We start from the raw sequence: 24,775 nt of genomic DNA, 5'->3' as shown, positions 1-24,775 counted from the left end.
GAACTAGGATCACCTGGTCTGTAATAGACTGTGACCTGAACTGTGATCACCTGGTCCATACTAGACTGTGACCAGAACTAGGATCACCTGGTCCGTACTAGACTAGACTGTGACCTGAACTGTGATCACCTGGTCCATACTAGACTGTGACCAGAACTAGGATCACCTGGTCCATACTATACTGTGACCTGAACTGTGATCACCTGGTCCATACTAGACTGTGACCTGAACTAGGATCACCTGGTCCATACTAGACTAGACTGTGACCTGAACTGTGATCACCTGGTCCGTACTAGACTGTGACCTGAACTGTGATCACCTGGTCCATACTAGACTAGACTGTGACCTAAACTAGGATCACCTGGTCCGTACTAGACTAGACTGTGACCTGAACTAGGATCACCTGGTCCATACTAGACTAGACTGTGACCTGAACTGTGATCACCTGGTCCATACTAGACTAGACTGTGACCTGAACTAGGATCACCTGGTCAGTACTAGACTAGACTGTGACCTGAACTGTGATCACCTGGTCCATACTAGGCTGTGACCTGAACTAGGACCACCTGGTCCATACTAGACTGTGACCTGAACTGTGATCACCTGGTCAGTACTAGACTAGACTGTGACCTGAACTGTGATCACCTGGTCCGTACTAGACTGTGACCTGAACTGTGATCACCTGGTCCATACTAGACTAGACTGTGACCTAAACTAGGATCACCTGGTCCGTACTAGACTAGACTGTGACCTGAACTAGGATCACCTGGTCCATACTAGACTAGACTGTGACCTGAACTGTGATCACCTGGTCCATACTAGACTAGACTGTGACCTGAACTAGGATCACCTGGTCAGTACTAGACTAGACTGTGACCTGAACTGGGATCACCTGGTCCATACTAGACTAGACTGTGACCTGAACTAGGATCCCCTGGTCCATACTAGACTGTGACCTGAACTAGGATCACCTGGTCCATACTATACTGTGACCTGAACTGTGATCACCTGGTCCGTACTAGACTGTGACCTGAACTAGGATCACCTGGTCCATACAAGACTAGACTGTGACCTGAACTGTGATCACCTGGTCCATACTGGACTAGACTGTGACCTGAACTGGGATCACCTGGTCCATACTAGACTGTGACCTGAAATGTGATCACCTTGTCCATACTAGACTAGACTGTGACCTGAACTAGGATCACCTGGTCAGTACTAGACTGTGACCTGAACTGTGATCACTTGGTCCGTACTAGACTAGACTGTGACCTGAACTAGGATCACCTGGTCCATACTAGACTAGACTGTGACCTGAACTGTGATCACCTGGTCCATACTAGACTAGACTGTGACCTGAACTGGGATCACCTGGTCCATACTAGACTGTGATCTGAACTAGGATCCCCTGGTCCATACTAGACTGTGACCTGAAATGTGATCACCTGGTCCATACTAGACTAGACTGTGACCTGAACTAGGATCACCTGGTCAGTACTAGACTGTGACCTGAAATGTGATCACCTGGTCCATACTAGACTAGACTGTGACCTGAACTGTGATCACCTGGTCCGTACTAGACTAGACTGTGACCTGAACTGTGATCACCTGGTCCGTACTAGGCTAGACTGTGACCTGAACTAGGATCACCTGGTCTGTAATAGACTGTGACCTGAACTGTGATCACCTGGTCCAAACTAGACTGTGACCTGAACTAGGAACACCTGGTCCATACTAGAATGTGACCTGAACTGTGATCACCTGGTCCGTACTAGGCTAGACTGTGACCTGAACTAGGATCACCTGGTCCATACTAGACTGTGACCTGAACTGTGATCACCTGGTCCATACTAGACTAGACTGTGACCTGAACTAGGATCACCTGGTCCGTACTAGACTAGACTGTGACCTGAACTATGATCACCTGGTCCATACTAGACTGTGACCAGAACTAGGATCACCTGGTCCGTACTAGACTAGACTGTGACCTGAACTGTGATCACCTGGTCCATACTAGACTGTGACCAGAACTAGGATCACCTGGTCCATACTATACTGTGACCTGAACTGTGATCACCTGGTCCATACTAGACTGTGACCTGAACTAGGATCACCTGGTCCATACTAGACTAGACTGTGACCTGAACTGTGATCACCTGGTCCGTACTAGACTGTGACCTGAACTGTGATCACCTGGTCCATACTAGACTAGACTGTGACCTAAACTAGGATCACCTGGTCCGTACTAGACTAGACTGTGACCTGAACTAGGATCACCTGGTCCATACTAGACTAGACTGTGACCTGAACTGTGATCACCTGGTCCATACTAGACTAGACTGTGACCTGAACTAGGATCACCTGGTCAGTACTAGACTAGACTGTGACCTGAACTGTGATCACCTGGTCCATACTAGGCTGTGACCTGAACTAGGACCACCTGGTCCATACTAGACTGTGACCTGAACTGTGATCACCTGGTCCAAACTAGACTGTGACCTGAACTGTGATCACCTGGTCCGTACTAGACTAGACTGTGACCTCAGCTATGATCACCTGGTCCATACTAGACTAGACTGTGACCTGAACTGTGATCACCTGGTCCATACTAGACTGTGACCTGAACTGTGATCACCTGGTCAGTACTAGACTAGACTGTGACCTGAACTGTGATCACCTGGTCCGTACTAGACTGTGACCTGAACTGTGATCACCTGGTCCATACTAGACTAGACTGTGACCTAAACTAGGATCACCTGGTCCGTACTAGACTAGACTGTGACCTGAACTAGGATCACCTGGTCCATACTAGACTAGACTGTGACTTGAACTGTGATCACCTGGTCCATACTAGACTAGACTGTGACCTGAACTAGGATCACCTGGTCAGTACTAGACTAGACTGTGACCTGAACTGTGATCACCTGGTCCATACTAGACTAGACTGTGACCTGAACTAGGATCCCCTGGTCCATACTAGACTGTGACCTGAACTAGGATCACCTGGTCCATACTATACTGTGACCTGAACTGTGATCACCTGGTCCGTACTAGACTGTGACCTGAACTAGGATCACCTGGTCCATACAAGACTAGACTGTGACCTGAACTGTGATCACCTGGTCCATACTGGACTAGACTGTGACCTGAATTAGGATCACCTGGTCCATACTAGACTAGACTGTGACCTGAACTAGCATCCCCTGGTCCGTACTAGACTAGACTGTGACCTGAACTAGGATCACCTGGTCCATACTAGACTGGACTGTGACGTGAACTGTGATCACCTGGTCCGTACTAGACTGTGACCTGAACTAGGATCACCTGGTCCATACAAGACTAGACTGTGACCTGAACTAGGATCACCTGGTCCGTACTGGATTGTGACCTGAACTGTGATCACCTGGTCCATACTAGACTAGACTGTGACCTGAACTGGGATCACCTGGTCCGTACTAGACTGTGACCTGAACTAGGATCACCTGGTCCATACTAGGCTGTGACCTGAACTAGGATCACCTGGTCCATACAAGACTAGACTGTGACCTGATCTGTGATCACCTGGTCCATACTGGACTAGACTGTGACCTGAATTAGGATCACCTGGTCCATACTAGACTAGACTGTGACCTGAACTAGCATCCCCTGGTCCGTACTAGACTAGACTGTGACCTGAACTAGGATCACCTGGTCCATACTAGACTAGACTGTGACCTGAACTAGGATCACCTGGTCAGTACTAGACTGTGACCTGAAATGTGATCACCTGGTCCATACTAGACTAGACTGTGACCTGAACTGTGATCACCTGGTCCGTACTAGACTAGACTGTGACCTGAACTGTGATCACCTGGTCCGTACTAGGCTAGACTGTGACCTGAACTAGGATCACCTGGTCTGTAATAGACTGTGACCTGAACTAGGAACACCTGGTCCATACTATACTGTGACCTGAACTGTGATCACCTGGTCCATACTAGACTGTGACCTGAACTAGGATCACCTGGTCCATACTAGACTAGACTGTGACCTGAACTGTGATCACCTGGTCCGTACTAGACTGTGACCTGAACTGTGATCACCTGGTCCATACTAGACTAGACTGTGACCTAAACTAGGATCACCTGGTCCGTACTAGACTAGACTGTGACCTGAACTAGGATCACCTGGTCCATACTAGACTAGACTGTGACCTGAACTGTGATCACCTGGTCCATACTAGACTAGACTGTGACCTGAACTAGGATCACCTGGTCAGTACTAGACTAGACTGTGACCTGAACTTTGATCACCTGGTCCATACTAGGCTGTGACCTGAACTAGGACCACCTGGTCCATACTAGACTGTGACCTGAACTGTGATCACCTGGTCAGTACTAGACTAGACTGTGACCTGAACTGTGATCACCTGGTCCGTACTAGACTGTGACCTGAACTGTGATCACCTGGTCCATACTAGACTAGACTGTGACCTAAACTAGGATCACCTGGTCCGTACTAGACTAGACTGTGACCTGAACTAGGATCACCTGGTCCATACTAGACTAGACTGTGACCTGAACTGTGATCACCTGGTCCATACTAGACTAGACTGTGACCTGAACTAGGATCACCTGGTCAGTACTAGACTAGACTGTGACCTGAACTGGGATCACCTGGTCCATACTAGACTAGACTGTGACCTGAACTAGGATCCCCTGGTCCATACTAGACTGTGACCTGAACTAGGATCACCTGGTCCATACTATACTGTGACCTGAACTGTGATCACCTGGTCCGTACTAGACTGTGACCTGAACTAGGATCACCTGGTCCATACAAGACTAGACTGTGACCTGAACTGTGATCACCTGGTCCATACTGGACTAGACTGTGACCTGAACTGGGATCACCTGGTCCATACTAGACTGTGACCTGAAATGTGATCACCTTGTCCATACTAGACTAGACTGTGACCTGAACTAGGATCACCTGGTCAGTACTAGACTGTGACCTGAACTGTGATCACTTGGTCCGTACTAGACTAGACTGTGACCTGAACTAGGATCACCTGGTCCATACTAGACTAGACTGTGACCTGAACTGTGATCACCTGGTCCATACTAGACTAGACTGTGACCTGAACTGGGATCACCTGGTCCATACTAGACTGTGATCTGAACTAGGATCCCCTGGTCCATACTAGACTGTGACCTGAAATGTGATCACCTGGTCCATACTAGACTAGACTGTGACCTGAACTAGGATCACCTGGTCAGTACTAGACTGTGACCTGAAATGTGATCACCTGGTCCATACTAGACTAGACTGTGACCTGAACTGTGATCACCTGGTTCGTACTAGACTAGACTGTGACCTGAACTGTGATCACCTGGTCCGTACTAGGCTAGACTGTGACCTGAACTAGGATCACCTGGTCTGTAATAGACTGTGACCTGAACTGTGATCACCTGGTCCAAACTAGACTGTGACCTGAACTAGGAACACCTGGTCCATACTAGAATGTGACCTGAACTGTGATCACCTGGTCCGTACTAGGCTAGACTGTGACCTGAACTAGGATCACCTGGTCCATACTAGACTGTGACCTGAACTGTGATCACCTGGTCCATACTAGACTAGACTGTGACCTGAACTAGGATCACCTGGTCCGTACTAGACTAGACTGTGACCTGAACTATGATCACCTGGTCCATACTAGACTGTGACCAGAACTAGGATCACCTGGTCCGTACTAGACTAGACTGTGACCTGAACTGTGATCACCTGGTCCATACTAGACTGTGACCAGAACTAGGATCACCTGGTCCATACTATACTGTGACCTGAACTGTGATCACCTGGTCCATACTAGACTGTGACCTGAACTAGGATCACCTGGTCCATACTAGACTAGACTGTGACCTGAACTGTGATCACCTGGTCCGTACTAGACTGTGACCTGAACTGTGATCACCTGGTCCATACTAGACTAGACTGTGACCTAAACTAGGATCACCTGGTCCGTACTAGACTAGACTGTGACCTGAACTAGGATCACCTGGTCCATACTAGACTAGACTGTGACCTGAACTGTGATCACCTGGTCCATACTAGACTAGACTGTGACCTGAACTAGGATCACCTGGTCAGTACTAGACTAGACTGTGACCTGAACTGTGATCACCTGGTCCATACTAGGCTGTGACCTGAACTAGGACCACCTGGTCCATACTAGACTGTGACCTGAACTGTGATCACCTGGTCCAAACTAGACTGTGACCTGAACTGTGATCACCTGGTCCGTACTAGACTAGACTGTGACCTCAGCTATGATCACCTGGTCCATACTAGACTAGACTGTGACCTGAACTGTGATCACCTGGTCCATACTAGACTGTGACCTGAACTGTGATCACCTGGTCAGTACTAGACTAGACTGTGACCTGAACTGTGATCACCTGGTCCGTACTAGACTGTGACCTGAACTGTGATCACCTGGTCCATACTAGACTAGACTGTGACCTAAACTAGGATCACCTGGTCCGTACTAGACTAGACTGTGACCTGAACTAGGATCACCTGGTCCATACTAGACTAGACTGTGACCTGAACTGTGATCACCTGGTCCATACTAGACTAGACTGTGACCTGAACTAGGATCACCTGGTCAGTACTAGACTAGACTGTGACCTGAACTGTGATCACCTGGTCCATACTAGACTAGACTGTGACCTGAACTAGGATCCCCTGGTCCATACTAGACTGTGACCTGAACTAGGATCACCTGGTCCATACTATACTGTGACCTGAACTGTGATCACCTGGTCCGTACTAGACTGTGACCTGAACTAGGATCACCTGGTCCATACAAGACTAGACTGTGACCTGAACTGTGATCACCTGGTCCATACTGGACTAGACTGTGACCTGAATTAGGATCACCTGGTCCATACTAGACTAGACTGTGACCTGAACTAGCATCCCCTGGTCCGTACTAGACTAGACTGTGACCTGAACTAGGATCACCTGGTCCATACTAGACTAGACTGTGACGTGAACTGTGATCACCTGGTCCGTACTAGACTGTGACCTGAACTAGGATCACCTGGTCCATACAAGACTAGACTGTGACCTGAACTAGGATCACCTGGTCCGTACTGGATTGTGACCTGAACTGTGATCACCTGGTCCATACTAGACTAGACTGTGACCTGAACTGGGATCACCTGGTCCGTACTAGACTGTGACCTGAACTAGGATCACCTGGTCCATACTAGGCTGTGACCTGAACTAGGATCACCTGGTCCATACAAGACTAGACTGTGACCTGATCTGTGATCACCTGGTCCATACTGGACTAGACTGTGACCTGAATTAGGATCACCTGGTCCATACTAGACTAGACTGTGACCTGAACTAGCATCCCCTGGTCCGTACTAGACTAGACTGTGACCTGAACTAGGATCACCTGGTCCATACTAGACTAGACTGTGACCTGAACTAGGATCACCTGGTCAGTACTAGACTGTGACCTGAAATGTGATCACCTGGTCCATACTAGACTAGACTGTGACCTGAACTGTGATCACCTGGTCCGTACTAGACTAGACTGTGACCTGAACTGTGATCACCTGGTCCGTACTAGGCTAGACTGTGACCTGAACTAGGATCACCTGGTCTGTAATAGACTGTGACCTGAACTGTGATCACCTGGTCCAAACTAGACTGTGACCTGAACTAGGAACACCTGGTCCATACTAGACTGTGACCTGAACTGTGATCACCTGGTCCGTACTAGGCTAGACTGTGACCTGAACTAGGATCACCTGGTCCATACTAGACTGTGACCTGAACTGTGATCACCTGGTCCATACTAGACTAGACTGTGACCTGAACTAGGATCACCTGGTCCGTACTAGACTAGACTGTGACCTGAACTGTGATCACCTGGTCCATACTAGACTGTGACCAGAACTAGGATCACCTGGTCCGTACTAGACTAGACTGTGACCTGAACTGTGATCACATGGTCCATACTAGACTGTGACCAGAACTAGGATCACCTGGTCCATACTATACTGTGACCTGAACTGTGATCACCTGGTCCATACTAGACTGTGACCTGAACTAGGATCACCTGGTCCATACTATACTGTGACCTGAACTGTGATCACCTGGTCAATACTAGACTGTGACCTGAACTAGCATCCCCTGGTCCGTACTAGACTAGACTGTGACCTGAACTAGGATCACCTGGTCCATACTAGACTAGACTGTGACCTGAACTGTGATCACCTGGTCCATACTAGACTAGACTTTGACCTGAACTAGGATCACCTGGTCAGTACTAGACTAGACTGTGACCTGAACTGTGATCACCTGGTCCATACTAGGCTGTGACCTGAACTAGGACCACCTGGTCCATACTAGACTGTGACCTGAACTGTGATCACCTGGTCCGTACTAGACTGTGACCTGAACTGTGATCACCTGGTCCGTACTAGACTAGACTGTGACCTGAGCTATGATCACCTGGTCCATACTAGACTAGACTGTGACCTGAACTGTGATCACCTGGTCCATACTAGACTGTGACCTGAACTGTGATCACCTGGTCAGTACTAGACTAGACTGTGACCTGAACTGTGATCACCTGGTCCATACTAGACTAGACTGTGACCTGAACTAGGATCCCCTGGTCCATACTAGACTGTGACCTGAACTAGGATCACCTGGTCCATACTAGACTGTGACCTGAACTGTGATCACCTGGTCCATACTAGACTAGACTGTGACCTGAACTAGGATCACCTGGTCCGTACTAGACTAGACTTTGACCTGAACTGTGATCACCTGGTCCATACTAGACTAGACTGTGACCTGAACTAGGATCCCCTGGTCCATACTAGACTGTGACCTGAACTAGGATCACCTGGTCCATACTATACTGTGACCTGAACTGTGATCACCTGGTCCGTACTAGACTGTGACCTGAACTAGGATCACCTGATCCATACAAGACTAGACTGTGACCTGAACTGTGATCACCTGGTCCATACTGGACTAGACTGTGACCTGAATTAGGATCACCTGGTCCATACTAGACTAGACTGTGACCTGAACTAGCATCCCCTGGTCCGTACTAGACTAGACTGTGACCTGAACTAGGATCACCTGGTCCATACTAGACTAGACTGTGACGTGAACTGTGATCACCTGGTCCGTACTAGACTGTGACCTGAACTAGGATCACCTGGTCCATACAAGACTAGACTGTGACCTGAACTGTGATCACCTGGTCCATACTAGACTAGACTGTGACCTGAACTGTGATCACCTGGTCCGTACTAGGCTAGACTGTGACCTGAACTAGGATCACCTGGTCTGTAATAGACTGTGACCTGAACTGTGATCACCTGGTCCATACTAGACTGTGACCAGAACTAGGATCACCTGGTCCGTACTAGACTAGACTGTGACCTGAACTGTGATCACCTGGTCCATACTAGACTGTGACCAGAACTAGGATCACCTGGTCCATACTATACTGTGACCTGAACTGTGATCACCTGGTCCATACTAGACTGTGACCTGAACTAGGATCACCTGGTCCATACTAGACTAGACTGTGACCTGAACTGTGATCACCTGGTCCGTACTAGACTGTGACCTGAACTGTGATCACCTGGTCCATACTAGACTAGACTGTGACCTAAACTAGGATCACCTGGTCCGTACTAGACTAGACTGTGACCTGAACTAGGATCACCTGGTCCATACTAGACTAGACTGTGACCTGAACTGTGATCACCTGGTCCATACTAGACTAGACTGTGACCTGAACTAGGATCACCTGGTCAGTACTAGACTAGACTGTGACCTGAACTGTGATCACCTGGTCCATACTAGGCTGTGACCTGAACTAGGACCACCTGGTCCATACTAGACTGTGACCTGAACTGTGATCACCTGGTCAGTACTAGACTAGACTGTGACCTGAACTGTGATCACCTGGTCCGTACTAGACTGTGACCTGAACTGTGATCACCTGGTCCATACTAGACTAGACTGTGACCTAAACTAGGATCACCTGGTCCGTACTAGACTAGACTGTGACCTGAACTAGGATCACCTGGTCCATACTAGACTAGACTGTGACCTGAACTGTGATCACCTGGTCCATACTAGACTAGACTGTGACCTGAACTAGGATCACCTGGTCAGTACTAGACTAGACTGTGACCTGAACTGTGATCACCTGGTCCATACTAGACTAGACTGTGACCTGAACTAGGATCCCCTGGTCCATACTAGACTGTGACCTGAACTAGGATCACCTGGTCCATACTATACTGTGACCTGAACTGTGATCACCTGGTCCGTACTAGACTGTGACCTGAACTAGGATCACCTGGTCCATACAAGACTAGACTGTGACCTGAACTGTGATCACCTGGTCCATACTAGACTAGACTGTGACCTGAACTGTGATCACCTGGTCCGTACTAGGCTAGACTGTGACCTGAACTAGGATCACCTGGTCTGTAATAGACTGTGACCTGAACTGTGATCACCTGGTCCATACTAGACTGTGACCAGAACTAGGATCACCTGGTCCGTACTAGACTAGACTGTGACCTGAACTGTGATCACCTGGTCCATACTAGACTGTGACCAGAACTAGGATCACCTGGTCCATACTATACTGTGACCTGAACTGTGATCACCTGGTCCATACTAGACTGTGACCTGAACTAGGATCACCTGGTCCATACTAGACTAGACTGTGACCTGAACTGTGATCACCTGGTCCGTACTAGACTGTGACCTGAACTGTGATCACCTGGTCCATACTAGACTAGACTGTGACCTAAACTAGGATCACCTGGTCCGTACTAGACTAGACTGTGACCTGAACTAGGATCACCTGGTCCATACTAGACTAGACTGTGACCTGAACTGTGATCACCTGGTCCATACTAGACTAGACTGTGACCTGAACTAGGATCACCTGGTCAGTACTAGACTAGACTGTGACCTGAACTGTGATCACCTGGTCCATACTAGGCTGTGACCTGAACTAGGACCACCTGGTCCATACTAGACTGTGACCTGAACTGTGATCACCTGGTCAGTACTAGACTAGACTGTGACCTGAACTGTGATCACCTGGTCCGTACTAGACTGTGACCTGAACTGTGATCACCTGGTCCATACTAGACTAGACTGTGACCTAAACTAGGATCACCTGGTCCGTACTAGACTAGACTGTGACCTGAACTAGGATCACCTGGTCCATACTAGACTAGACTGTGACCTGAACTGTGATCACCTGGTCCATACTAGACTAGACTGTGACCTGAACTAGGATCACCTGGTCAGTACTAGACTAGACTGTGACCTGAACTGTGATCACCTGGTCCATACTAGACTAGACTGTGACCTGAACTAGGATCCCCTGGTCCATACTAGACTGTGACCTGAACTAGGATCACCTGGTCCATACTATACTGTGACCTGAACTGTGATCACCTGGTCCGTACTAGACTGTGACCTGAACTAGGATCACCTGGTCCATACAAGACTAGACTGTGACCTGAACTGTGATCACCTGGTCCATACTGGACTAGACTGTGACCTGAATTAGGATCACCTGGTCCATACTAGACTAGACTGTGACCTGAACTAGCATCCCCTGGTCCGTACTAGACTAGACTGTGACCTGAACTAGGATCACCTGGTCCATACTAGACTAGACTGTGACGTGAACTGTGATCACCTGGTCCGTACTAGACTGTGACCTGAACTAGGATCACCTGGTCCATACAAGACTAGACTGTGACCTGAACTAGGATCACCTGGTCCGTACTGGATTGTGACCTGAACTGTGATCACCTGGTCCATACTAGACTAGACTGTGACCTGAACTGGGATCACCTGGTCCGTACTAGACTGTGACCTGAACTAGCATCCCCTGGTCCGTACTAGACTAGACTGTGACCTGAACTAGGATCACCTGGTCCATACTAGACTAGACTGTGACGTGAACTGTGATCACCTGGTCCGTACTAGACTGTGACCTGAACTAGGATCACCTGGTCCATACTAGACTAGACTGTGACCTGAACTAGGATCACCTGGTCAGTACTAGACTGTGACCTGAAATGTGATCACCTGGTCCATACTAGACTAGACTGTGACCTGAACTGTGATCACCTGGTCCGTACTAGACTAGACTGTGACCTGAACTGTGATCACCTGGTCCGTACTAGGCTAGACTGTGACCTGAACTAGGATCACCTGGTCTGTAATAGACTGTGACCTGAACTGTGATCACCTGGTCCAAACTAGACTGTGACCTGAACTAGGAACACCTGGTCCATACTAGACTGTGACCTGAACTGTGATCACCTGGTCCGTACTAGGCTAGACTGTGACCTGAACTAGGATCACCTGGTCCATACTAGACTGTGACCTGAACTGTGATCACCTGGTCCATACTAGACTAGACTGTGACCTGAATTAGGATCACCTGGTCCGTACTAGACTAGACTGTGACCTGAACTGTGATCACCTGGTCCATACTAGACTGTGACCAGAACTAGGATCACCTGGTCCGTACTAGACTAGACTGTGACCTGAACTGTGATCACATGGTCCATACTAGACTGTGACCAGAACTAGGATCACCTGGTCCATACTATACTGTGACCTGAACTGTGATCACCTGGTCCATACTAGACTGTGACCTGAACTAGGATCACCTGGTCCATACTATACTGTGACCTGAACTGTGATCACCTGGTCAATACTAGACTGTGACCTGAACTAGCATCCCCTGGTCCGTACTAGACTAGACTGTGACCTGAACTAGGATCACCTGGTCCATACTAGACTAGACTGTGACCTGAACTGTGATCACCTGGTCCATACTAGACTAGACTTTGACCTGAACTAGGATCACCTGGTCAGTACTAGACTAGACTGTGACCTGAACTGTGATCACCTGGTCCATACTAGGCTGTGACCTGAACTAGGACCACCTGGTCCATACTAGACTGTGACCTGAACTGTGATCACCTGGTCCGTACTACACTGTGACCTGAACTGTGATCACCTGGTCCGTACTAGACTAGACTGTGACCTGAGCTATGATCACCTGGTCCATACTAGACTAGACTGTGACCTGAACTGTGATCACCTGGTCCATACTAGACTGTGACCTGAACTGTGATCACCTGGTCAGTACTAGACTGTGACCTGAACTAGGATCACCTGGTCCATACAAGACTAGACTGTGACCTGAACTGTGATCACCTGGTCCATACTAGACTAGACTGTGACCTGAACTGTGATCACCTGGTCCGTACTAGGCTAGACTGTGACCTGAACTAGGATCACCTGGTCTGTAATAGACTGTGACCTGAACTGTGATCACCTGGTCCATACTAGACTGTGACCAGAACTAGGATCACCTGGTCCGTACTAGACTAGACTGTGACCTGAACTGTGATCACCTGGTCCATACTAGACTGTGACCAGAACTAGGATCACCTGGTCCATACTATACTGTGACCTGAACTGTGATCACCTGGTCCGTACTACACTGTGACCTGAACTGTGATCACCTGGTCCGTACTAGACTAGACTGTGACCTGAGCTATGATCACCTGGTCCATACTAGACTAGACTGTGACCTGAACTGTGATCACCTGGTCCATACTATACTGTGACCTGAACTGTGATCACCTGGTCCGTACTAGACTGTGACCTGAACTAGGATCACCTGGTCCATACAAGACTAGACTGTGACCTGAACTGTGATCACCTGGTCCATACTAGACTAGACTGTGACCTGAACTGTGATCACCTGGTCCGTACTAGGCTAGACTGTGACCTGAACTAGGATCACCTGGTCTGTAATAGACTGTGACCTGAACTGTGATCACCTGGTCCATACTAGACTGTGACCAGAACTAGGATCACCTGGTCCGTACTAGACTAGACTGTGACCTGAACTGTGATCACCTGGTCCATACTAGACTGTGACCAGAACTAGGATCACCTGGTCCATACTATACTGTGACCTGAACTGTGATCACCTGGTCCATACTAGACTGTGACCTGAACTAGGATCACCTGGTCCATACTAGACTAGACTGTGACCTGAACTGTGATCACCTGGTCCGTACTAGACTGTGACCTGAACTGTGATCACCTGGTCCATACTAGACTAGACTGTGACCTAAACTAGGATCACCTGGTCCGTACTAGACTAGACTGTGACCTGAACTAGGATCACCTGGTCCATACTAGACTAGACTGTGACCTGAACTGTGATCACCTGGTCCATACTAGACTAGACTGTGACCTGAACTAGGATCACCTGGTCAGTACTAGACTAGACTGTGACCTGAACTGTGATCACCTGGTCCATACTAGGCTGTGACCTGAACTAGGACCACCTGGTCCATACTAGACTGTGACCTGAACTGTGATCACCTGGTCAGTACTAGACTAGACTGTGACCTGAACTGTGATCACCTGGTCCGTACTAGACTGTGACCTGAACTGTGATCACCTGGTCCATACTAGACTAGACTGTGACCTAAACTAGGATCACCTGGTCCGTACTAGACTAGACTGTGACCTGAACTAGGATCACCTGGTCCATACTAGACTAGACTGTGACCTGAACTGTGATCACCTGGTCCATACTAGACTAGACTGTGACCTGAACTAGGATCACCTGGTCAGTACTAGACTAGACTGTGACCTGAACTGTGATCACCTGGTCCATACTAGACTAGACTGTGACCTGAACTAGGATCCCCTGGTCCATACTAGACTGTGACCTGAACTAGGATCACCTGGTCCATACTATACTGTGACCTGAACTGTGATCACCTGGTCCGTACTAGACTGTGACCTGAACTAGGATCACCTGGTCCATACAAGACTAGACTGTGACCTGAACTGTGATCACCTGGTCCATACTGGACTAGACTGTGACCTGAATTAGGATCACCTGGTCCATACTAGACTAGACTGTGACCTGAACTAGCATCCCCTGGTCCGTACTAGACTAGACTGTGACCTGAACTAGGATCACCTGGTCCATACTAGACTAGACTGTGACGTGAACTGTGATCACCTGGTCCGTACTAGACTGTGACCTGAACTAGGATCACCTGGTCCATACAAGACTAGACTGTGACCTGAACTAGGATCACCTGGTCCGTACTGGATTGTGACCTGAACTGTGATCACCTGGTCCATACTAGACTAGACTGTGACCTGAACTGGGATCACCTGGTCCGTACTAGACTGTGACCTGAACTAGGATCACCTGGTCCATACTAGGCTGTGACCTGAACTAGGATCACCTGGTCCATACAAGACTAGACTGTGACCTGATCTGTGATCACCTGGTCCATACTGGACTAGACTGTGACCTGAATTAGGATCACCTGGTCCATACTAGACTAGACTGTGACCTGAACTAGCATCCCCTGGTCCGTACTAGACTAGACTGTGACCTGAACTAGGATCACCTGGTCCATACTAGACTAGACTGTGACCTGAACTAGGATCACCTGGTCAGTACTAGACTGTGACCTGAAATGTGATCACCTGGTCCATACTAGACTAGACTGTGACCTGAACTGTGATCACCTGGTCCGTACTAGACTAGACTGTGACCTGAACTGTGATCACCTGGTCCGTACTAGGCTAGACTGTGACCTGAACTAGGATCACCTGGTCTGTAATAGACTGTGACCTGAACTGTGATCACCTGGTCCAAACTAGACTGTGACCTGAACTAGGAACACCTGGTCCATACTAGACTGTGACCTGAACTGTGATCACCTGGTCCGTACTAGGCTAGACTGTGACCTGAACTAGGATCACCTGGTCCATACTAGACTGTGACCTGAACTGTGATCACCTGGTCCATACTAGACTAGACTGTGACCTGAATTAGGATCACCTGGTCCGTACTAGACTAGACTGTGACCTGAACTGTGATCACCTGGTCCATACTAGACTGTGACCAGAACTAGGATCACCTGGTCCGTACTAGACTAGACTGTGACCTGAACTGTGATCACATGGTCCATACTAGACTGTGACCAGAACTAGGATCACCTGGTCCATACTATACTGTGACCTGAACTGTGATCACCTGGTCCATACTAGACTGTGACCTGAACTAGGATCACCTGGTCCATACTATACTGTGACCTGAACTGTGATCACCTGGTCAATACTAGACTGTGACCTGAACTAGCATCCCCTGGTCCGTACTAGACTAGACTGTGACCTGAACTAGGATCACCTGGTCCATACTAGACTAGACTGTGACCTGAACTGTGATCACCTGGTCCATACTAGACTAGACTTTGACCTGAACTAGGATCACCTGGTCAGTACTAGACTAGACTGTGACCTGAACTGTGATCACCTGGTCCATACTAGGCTGTGACCTGAACTAGGACCACCTGGTCCATACTAGACTGTGACCTGAACTGTGATCACCTGGTCCGTACTACACTGTGACCTGAACTGTGATCACCTGGTCCGTACTAGACTAGACTGTGACCTGAGCTATGATCACCTGGTCCATACTAGACTAGACTGTGACCTGAACTGTGATCACCTGGTCCATACTAGACTGTGACCTGAACTGTGATCACCTGGTCAGTACTAGACTAGACTGTGACCTGAACTGTGATCACCTGGTCCATACTAGACTAGACTGTGACCTGAACTAGGATCCCCTGGTCCATACTAGACTGTGACCTGAACTAGGATCACCTGGTCCATACTAGACTGTGACCTGAACTGTGATCACCTGGTCCATACTAGACTAGACTGTGACCTGAACTAGGATCACCTGGTCCGTACTAGACTAGACTTTGACCTGAACTGTGATCACCTGGTCCATACTAGACTAGACTGTGACCTGAACTAGGATCCCCTGGTCCATACTAGACTGTGACCTGAACTAGGATCACCTGGTCCATACTATACTGTGACCTGAACTGTGATCACCTGGTCCGTACTAGACTGTGACCTGAACTAGGATCACCTGATCCATACAAGACTAGACTGTGACCTGAACTGTGATCACCTGGTCCATACTGGACTAGACTGTGACCTGAATTAGGATCACCTGGTCCATACTAGACTAGACTGTGACCTGAACTAGCATCCCCTGGTCCGTACTAGACTAGACTGTGACCTGAACTAGGATCACCTGGTCCATACTAGACTAGACTGTGACGTGAACTGTGATCACCTGGTCCGTACTAGACTGTGACCTGAACTAGGATCACCTGGTCCATACAAGACTAGACTGTGACCTGAACTGTGATCACCTGGTCCATACTAGACTAGACTGTGACCTGAACTGTGATCACCTGGTCCGTACTAGGCTAGACTGTGACCTGAACTAGGATCACCTGGTCTGTAATAGACTGTGACCTGAACTGTGATCACCTGGTCCATACTAGACTGTGACCAGAACTAGGATCACCTGGTCCGTACTAGACTAGACTGTGACCTGAACTGTGATCACCTGGTCCATACTAGACTGTGACCAGAACTAGGATCACCTGGTCCATACTATACTGTGACCTGAACTGTGATCACCTGGTCCATACTAGACTGTGACCTGAACTAGGATCACCTGGTCCATACTAGACTAGACTGTGACCTGAACTGTGATCACCTGGTCCGTACTAGACTGTGACCTGAACTGTGATCACCTGGTCCATACTAGACTAGACTGTGACCTAAACTAGGATCACCTGGTCCGTACTAGACTAGACTGTGACCTGAACTAGGATCACCTGGTCCATACTAGACTAGACTGTGACCTGAACTGTGATCACCTGGTCCATACTAGACTAGACTGTGACCTGAACTAGGATCACCTGGTCAGTACTAGACTAGACTGTGACCTGAACTGTGATCACCTGGTCCATACTAGGCTGTGACCTGAACTAGGACCACCTGGTCCATACTAGACTGTGACCTGAACTGTGATCACCTGGTCAGTACTAGACTAGACTGTGACCTGAACTGTGATCACCTGGTCCGTACTAGACTGTGACCTGAACTGTGATCACCTGGTCCATACTAGACTAGACTGTGACCTAAACTAGGATCACCTGGTCCGTACTAGACTAGACTGTGACCTGAACTAGGATCACCTGGTCCATACTAGACTAGACTGTGACCTGAACTGTGATCACCTGGTCCATACTAGACTAGACTGTGACCTGAACTAGGATCACCTGGTCAGTACTAGACTAGACTGTGACCTGAACTGTGATCACCTGGTCCATACTAGACTAGACTGTGACCTGAACTAGGATCCCCTGGTCCATACTAGACTGTGACCTGAACTAGGATCACCTGGTCCATACTATACTGTGACCTGAACTGTGATCACCTGGTCCGTACTAGACTGTGACCTGAACTAGGATCACCTGGTCCATACAAGACTAGACTGTGACCTGAACTGTGATCACCTGGTCCATACTGGACTAGACTGTGACCTGAATTAGGATCACCTGGTCCATACTAGACTAGACTGTGACCTGAACTAGCATCCCCTGGTCCGTACTAGACTAGACTGTGACCTGAACTAGGATCACCTGGTCCATACTAGACTAGACTGTGACGTGAACTGTGATCACCTGGTCCGTACTAGACTGTGACCTGAACTAGGATCACCTGGTCCATACAAGACTAGACTGTGACCTGAACTGTGATCACCTGGTCCATACTAGACTAGACTGTGACCTGAACTAGGATCACCTGGTCCGTACTGGATTGTGACCTGAACTGTGATCACCTGGTCCATACTAGACTAGACTGTGACCTGAACTAGCATCCCCTGGTCCGTACTAGACTAGACTGTGACCTGAACTAGGATCACCTGGTCCATACTAGACTAGACTGTGACCTGAACTAGCATCCCCTGGTCCGTACTAGACTAGACTGTGACCTGAACTAGGATCACCTGGTCCATACTAGACTAGACTGTGACCTGAACTGTGATCACCTGGTCCATACTGGACTAGACTGTGACCTGAATTAGGATCACCTGGTCCATACTAGACTAGACTGTGACCTGAACTAGCATCCCCTGGTCCGTACTAGACTAGACTGTGACCTGAACTAGGATCACCTGGTCCATACTAGACTAGACTGTGACCTGAACTAGCATCCCCTGGTCCGTACTAGACTAGACTGTGACCTGAACTAGGATCACCTGGTCCATACTAGACTAGACTGTGACCTGAACTGTGATCACCTGGTCCATACTGGACTAGACTGTGACCTGAATTAGGATCACCTGGTCCATACTAGACTAGACTGTGACCTGAACTAGCATCCCCTGGTCCGTACTAGACTAGACTGTGACCTGAACTAGGATCACCTGGTCCATACTAGACTCGACTGTGACCTGAACTAGGATCACCTGGTCCATACAAGACTAGACTGTGACCTGAACTGTCATAACCTGGTCCGCACTAGACTAGACTGTGACCTGAACTAGGATCACCTGGTCCGTACTGGATTGTGACCTGAACTGTGATCACCTGGTCCATACTAGACTAGACTGTGACCTGAACTGGGATCACCTGGTCCATACTAGACTGTGACCTGAACTGTGATCACCTGGTCCGTACTAGACTGTGACCTGAACTGTGATCACCTGGTCCGTACTAGACTGTGACCTGAACTAGGATCACCTGGTCCATACTAGGCTGTGACCTGAACTGTGATCACCTGGTCCATACTAGACTGTGACCTGAACTAGCATCCCCTGGTCCGTACTAGACTAGACTGTGACCTGAACTAGGATCACCTGGTCCATACTAGACTAGACTGTGACGTGAACTGTGATCACCTGGTCCATACTAGACTAGACTGTGACCTGAACTAGGATCACCTGGTCAGTACTAGACTAGACTGTGACCTGAACTGTGATCACCTGGTCCATACTAGGCTGTGACCTGAACTAGGACCACCTGGTCCATACTAGACTGTGACCTGAACTGTGATCACCTGGTCAGTACTAGACTAGACTGTGACCTGAACTGTGATCACCTGGTCCGTACTAGACTGTGACCTGAACTGTGATCACCTGGTCCATACTAGACTAGACTGTGACCTAAACTAGGATCACCTGGTCCGTACTAGACTAGACTGTGACCTGAACTAGGATCACCTGGTCCATACTAGACTAGACTGTGACCTGAACTGTGATCACCTGGTCCATACTAGACTAGACTGTGACCTGAACTAGGATCACCTGGTCAGTACTAGACTAGACTGTGACCTGAACTGTGATCACCTGGTCCATACTAGACTAGACTGTGACCTGAACTAGGATCCCCTGGTCCATACTAGACTGTGACCTGAACTAGGATCACCTGGTCCATACTATACTGTGACCTGAACTGTGATCACCTGGTCCGTACTAGACTGTGACCTGAACTAGGATCACCTGGTCCATACAAGACTAGACTGTGACCTGAACTGTGATCACCTGGTCCATACTGGACTAGACTGTGACCTGAATTAGGATCACCTGGTCCATACTAGACTAGACTGTGACCTGAACTAGCATCCCCTGGTCCGTACTAGACTAGACTGTGACCTGAACTAGGATCACCTGGTCCATACAAGACTAGACTGTGACCTGAACTGTGATCACCTGGTCCATACTAGACTAGACTGTGACCTGAACTAGGATCACCTGGTCCGTACTGGATTGTTACCTGAACTGTGATCACCTGGTCCATACTAGACTAGACTGTGACCTGAACTAGCATCCCCTGGTCCGTACTAGACTAGACTGTGACCTGAACTAGGATCACCTGGTCCATACTAGACTAGACTGTGACCTGAACTAGCATCCCCTGGTCCGTACTAGACTAGACTGTGACCTGAACTAGGATCACCTGGTCCATACTAGACTAGACTGTGACCTGAACTGTGATCACCTGGTCCATACTGGACTAGACTGTGACCTGAATTAGGATCACCTGGTCCATACTAGACTAGACTGTGACCTGAACTAGCATCCCCTGGTCCGTACTAGACTAGACTGTGACCTGAACTAGGATCACCTGGTCCATACTAGACTAGACTGTGACCTGAACTAGCATCCCCTGGTCCGTACTAGACTAGACTGTGACCTGAACTAGGATCACCTGGTCCATACTAGACTAGACTGTGACCTGAACTGTGATCACCTGGTCCATACTGGACTAGACTGTGACCTGAATTAGGATCACCTGGTCCATACTAGACTAGACTGTGACCTGAACTAGCATCCCCTGGTCCGTACTAGACTAGACTGTGACCTGAACTAGGATCACCTGGTCCATACTAGACTCGACTGTGACCTGAACTAGGATCACCTGGTCCATACAAGACTAGACTGTGACCTGAACTGTCATAACCTGGTCCGCACTAGACTAGACTGTGACCTGAACTAGGATCACCTGGTCCGTACTGGATTGTGACCTGAACTGTGATCACCTGGTCCATACTAGACTAGACTGTGACCTGAACTGGGATCACCTGGTCCATACTAGACTGTGACCTGAACTGTGATCACCTGGTCCGTACTAGACTGTGACCTGAACTGTGATCACCTGGTCCGTACTAGACTGTGACCTGAACTAGGATCACCTGGTCCATACTAGGCTGTGACCTGAACTGTGATCACCTGGTCCATACTAGACTGTGACCTGAACTAGCATCCCCTGGTCCGTACTAGACTAGACTGTGACCTGAACTAGGATCACCTGGTCCATACTAGACTAGACTGTGACGTGAACTGTGATCACCTGGTCCGTACTAGACTAGACTGTGACCTGAACTAGGATCACCTGGTCAGTACTAGACTAGACTGTGACCTGAACTGTGATCACCTGGTCCATACTAGGCTGTGACCTGAACTAGGACCACCTGGTCCATACTAGACTGTGACCTGAACTGTGATCACCTGGTCAGTACTAGACTAGACTGTGACCTGAACTGTGATCACCTGGTCCGTACTAGACTGTGACCTGAACTGTGATCACCTGGTCCATACTAGACTAGACTGTGACCTAAACTAGGATCACCTGGTCCGTACTAGACTAGACTGTGACCTGAACTAGGATCACCTGGTCCATACTAGACTAGACTGTGACCTGAACTGTGATCACCTGGTCCATACTAGACTAGACTGTGACCTGAACTAGGATCACCTGGTCAGTACTAGACTAGACTGTGACCTGAACTGTGATCACCTGGTCCATACTAGACTAGACTGTGACCTGAACTAGGATCCCCTGGTCCATACTAGACTGTGACCTGAACTAGGATCACCTGGTCCATACTATACTGTGACCTGAACTGTGATCACCTGGTCCGTACTAGACTGTGACCTGAACTAGGATCACCTGGTCCATACAAGACTAGACTGTGACCTGAACTGTGATCACCTGGTCCATACTGGACTAGACTGTGACCTGAATTAGGATCACCTGGTCCATACTAGACTAGACTGTGACCTGAACTAGCATCCCCTGGTCCGTACTAGACTAGACTGTGACCTGAACTAGGATCACCTGGTCCATACAAGACTAGACTGTGACCTGAACTGTGATCACCTGGTCCATACTAGACTAGACTGTGACCTGAACTAGGATCACCTGGTCCGTACTGGATTGTGACCTGAACTGTGATCACCTGGTCCATACTAGACTAGACTGTGACCTGAACTAGCATCCCCTGGTCCGTACTAGACTAGACTGTGACCTGAACTAGGATCACCTGGTCCATACTAGACTAGACTGTGACCTGAACTAGCATCCCCTGGTCCGTACTAGACTAGACTGTGACCTGAACTAGGATCACCTGGTCCATACTAGACTAGACTGTGACCTGAACTGTGATCACCTGGTCCATACTGGACTAGACTGTGACCTGAATTAGGATCACCTGGTCCATACTAGACTAGACTGTGACCTGAACTAGCATCCCCTGGTCCGTACTAGACTAGACTGTGACCTGAACTAGGATCACCTGGTCCATACTAGACTAGACTGTGACCTGAACTAGCATCCCCTGGTCCGTACTAGACTAGACTGTGACCTGAACTAGGATCACCTGGTCCATACTAGACTAGACTGTGACCTGAACTGTGATCACCTGGTCCATACTGGACTAGACTGTGACCTGAATTAGGATCACCTGGTCCATACTAGACTAGACTGTGACCTGAACTAGCATCCCCTGGTCCGTACTAGACTAGACTGTGACCTGAACTAGGATCACCTGGTCCATACTAGACTCGACTGTGACCTGAACTAGGATCACCTGGTCCATACAAGACTAGACTGTGACCTGAACTGTCATAACCTGGTCCGCACTAGACTAGACTGTGACCTGAACTAGGATCACCTGGTCCGTACTGGATTGTGACCTGAACTGTGATCACCTGGTCCATACTAGACTAGACTGTGACCTGAACTGGGATCACCTGGTCCATACTAGACTGTGACCTGAACTGTGATCACCTGGTCCGTACTAGACTGTGACCTGAACTGTGATCACCTGGTCCGTACTAGACTGTGACCTGAACTAGGATCACCTGGTCCATACTAGGCTGTGACCTGAACTGTGATCACCTGGTCCATACTAGACTGTGACCTGAACTAGCATCCCCTGGTCCGTACTAGACTAGACTGTGACCTGAACTAGGATCACCTGGTCCATACTAGACTAGACTGTGACCTGAACTAGGATCACCTGATCAGTACTAGACTAGACTGTGACCTGAACTAGGATCACCTGGTCCATACTAGGCTGTGACCTGAACTAGGATCACCTGGTCACCTGTTCATGTTGTGTTCCAGGGGTCCCAGGTTCATGTTGTGTTCCAGGGGTCCCAGGTTCATGTTGTGTTCCAGGGGTCCCAGGTTCATGTTGTGATCCAGCAGTCCCAGGTTCATGTTGTGATCCAGGGGTCCCAGGTTCATGTTGTGTTCCAGGGGTCTCAGGTTGATGTTGTGATCCAGGTCTCCCAGGTTCATGTTGTGTTCCAGGGGTCCCAGGTTCATGTGATGTTCCAGGGGTCCCAGGTTCATGTGGTGTTCCAGGGGTCCCAGGTTCATGTTGTGTTCCAGGGGTCCCAGGTTCATGTTGTGTTCCAGGGGTCCCAGGTTCATGTTGTGTTCCAGGGGTCCCAGGTTCATGTTGTGATCCAGGGGTCCCAGGTTCATGTTGTGGTTGTGTTCCAGGGGTCCCAGGTTGATGTTGATGTTGTGTTCCAGGGATCCCAGGTTCATGTTGTGGTTGTGATCCAGGGGTCCCAGGTTCATGTTGTGTTCCAGGGGTCCCAGGTTAATGTTGTGTTCCAGGGGTCCCAGGTTCATGTTGTGTTCCAGGGGTCCCAGGTTCATGTTGTGTTCCAGGGGTCCCAGGTTCATGTTGTGTTCCAGGGGTCCCAGGTTCATGTTGTGTTCCAGGGGTCCCAGGTTCAGGATGAGCCAGAGATCAGTAGATCCTCTCAGACTGTCACTGTGGAGGAACAGACAGCTACACCCTCCCTCTGGTGTGAACCCTAACCCTCGTTACATCAACCTCCACCCCCTCCGGCCTCACACCTCTATCCCTCGACCTACCATCCGCCCAGACACCTCTCTACCCAGAGACCTTACCCCCACACCAGCTCACACACAGGTACTAGGTGTGACCGACAGAGAGTTGAGAT

The 24,775-nt window shown here is 49.0% G+C and overlaps 1 protein-coding gene across 3 annotated transcripts in view; it reads left to right on the top strand.

Annotated features, from left to right (window-relative positions):
* The window catches only part of LOC110510416 (regulator of G protein signaling 22), an 83,728-nt gene that overhangs the window by 23,062 nt on the left and 35,891 nt on the right, over positions 1-24,775 (top strand). For all 3 annotated transcript variants that reach the window (XM_090215706.1, XM_090215703.1, XM_090215710.1), the window contains exon 9: positions 24,531-24,744. In XM_090215706.1, the coding sequence (XP_090071832.1) occupies positions 24,531-24,744 (214 nt within the window). The remainder of the gene's footprint in view (positions 1-24,530; positions 24,745-24,775) is intronic.

This window comes from Oncorhynchus mykiss, chromosome 2 (assembly GCF_057628025.1).
Source record: "Oncorhynchus mykiss isolate SJ-2025 chromosome 2, ASM5762802v1, whole genome shotgun sequence".
Lineage (NCBI taxonomy): Eukaryota > Metazoa > Chordata > Actinopteri > Salmoniformes > Salmonidae > Oncorhynchus > Oncorhynchus mykiss.
Note: the sequence above shows the minus strand (reverse complement) of the source record. Positions and strands in the feature narration are given on the sequence as shown.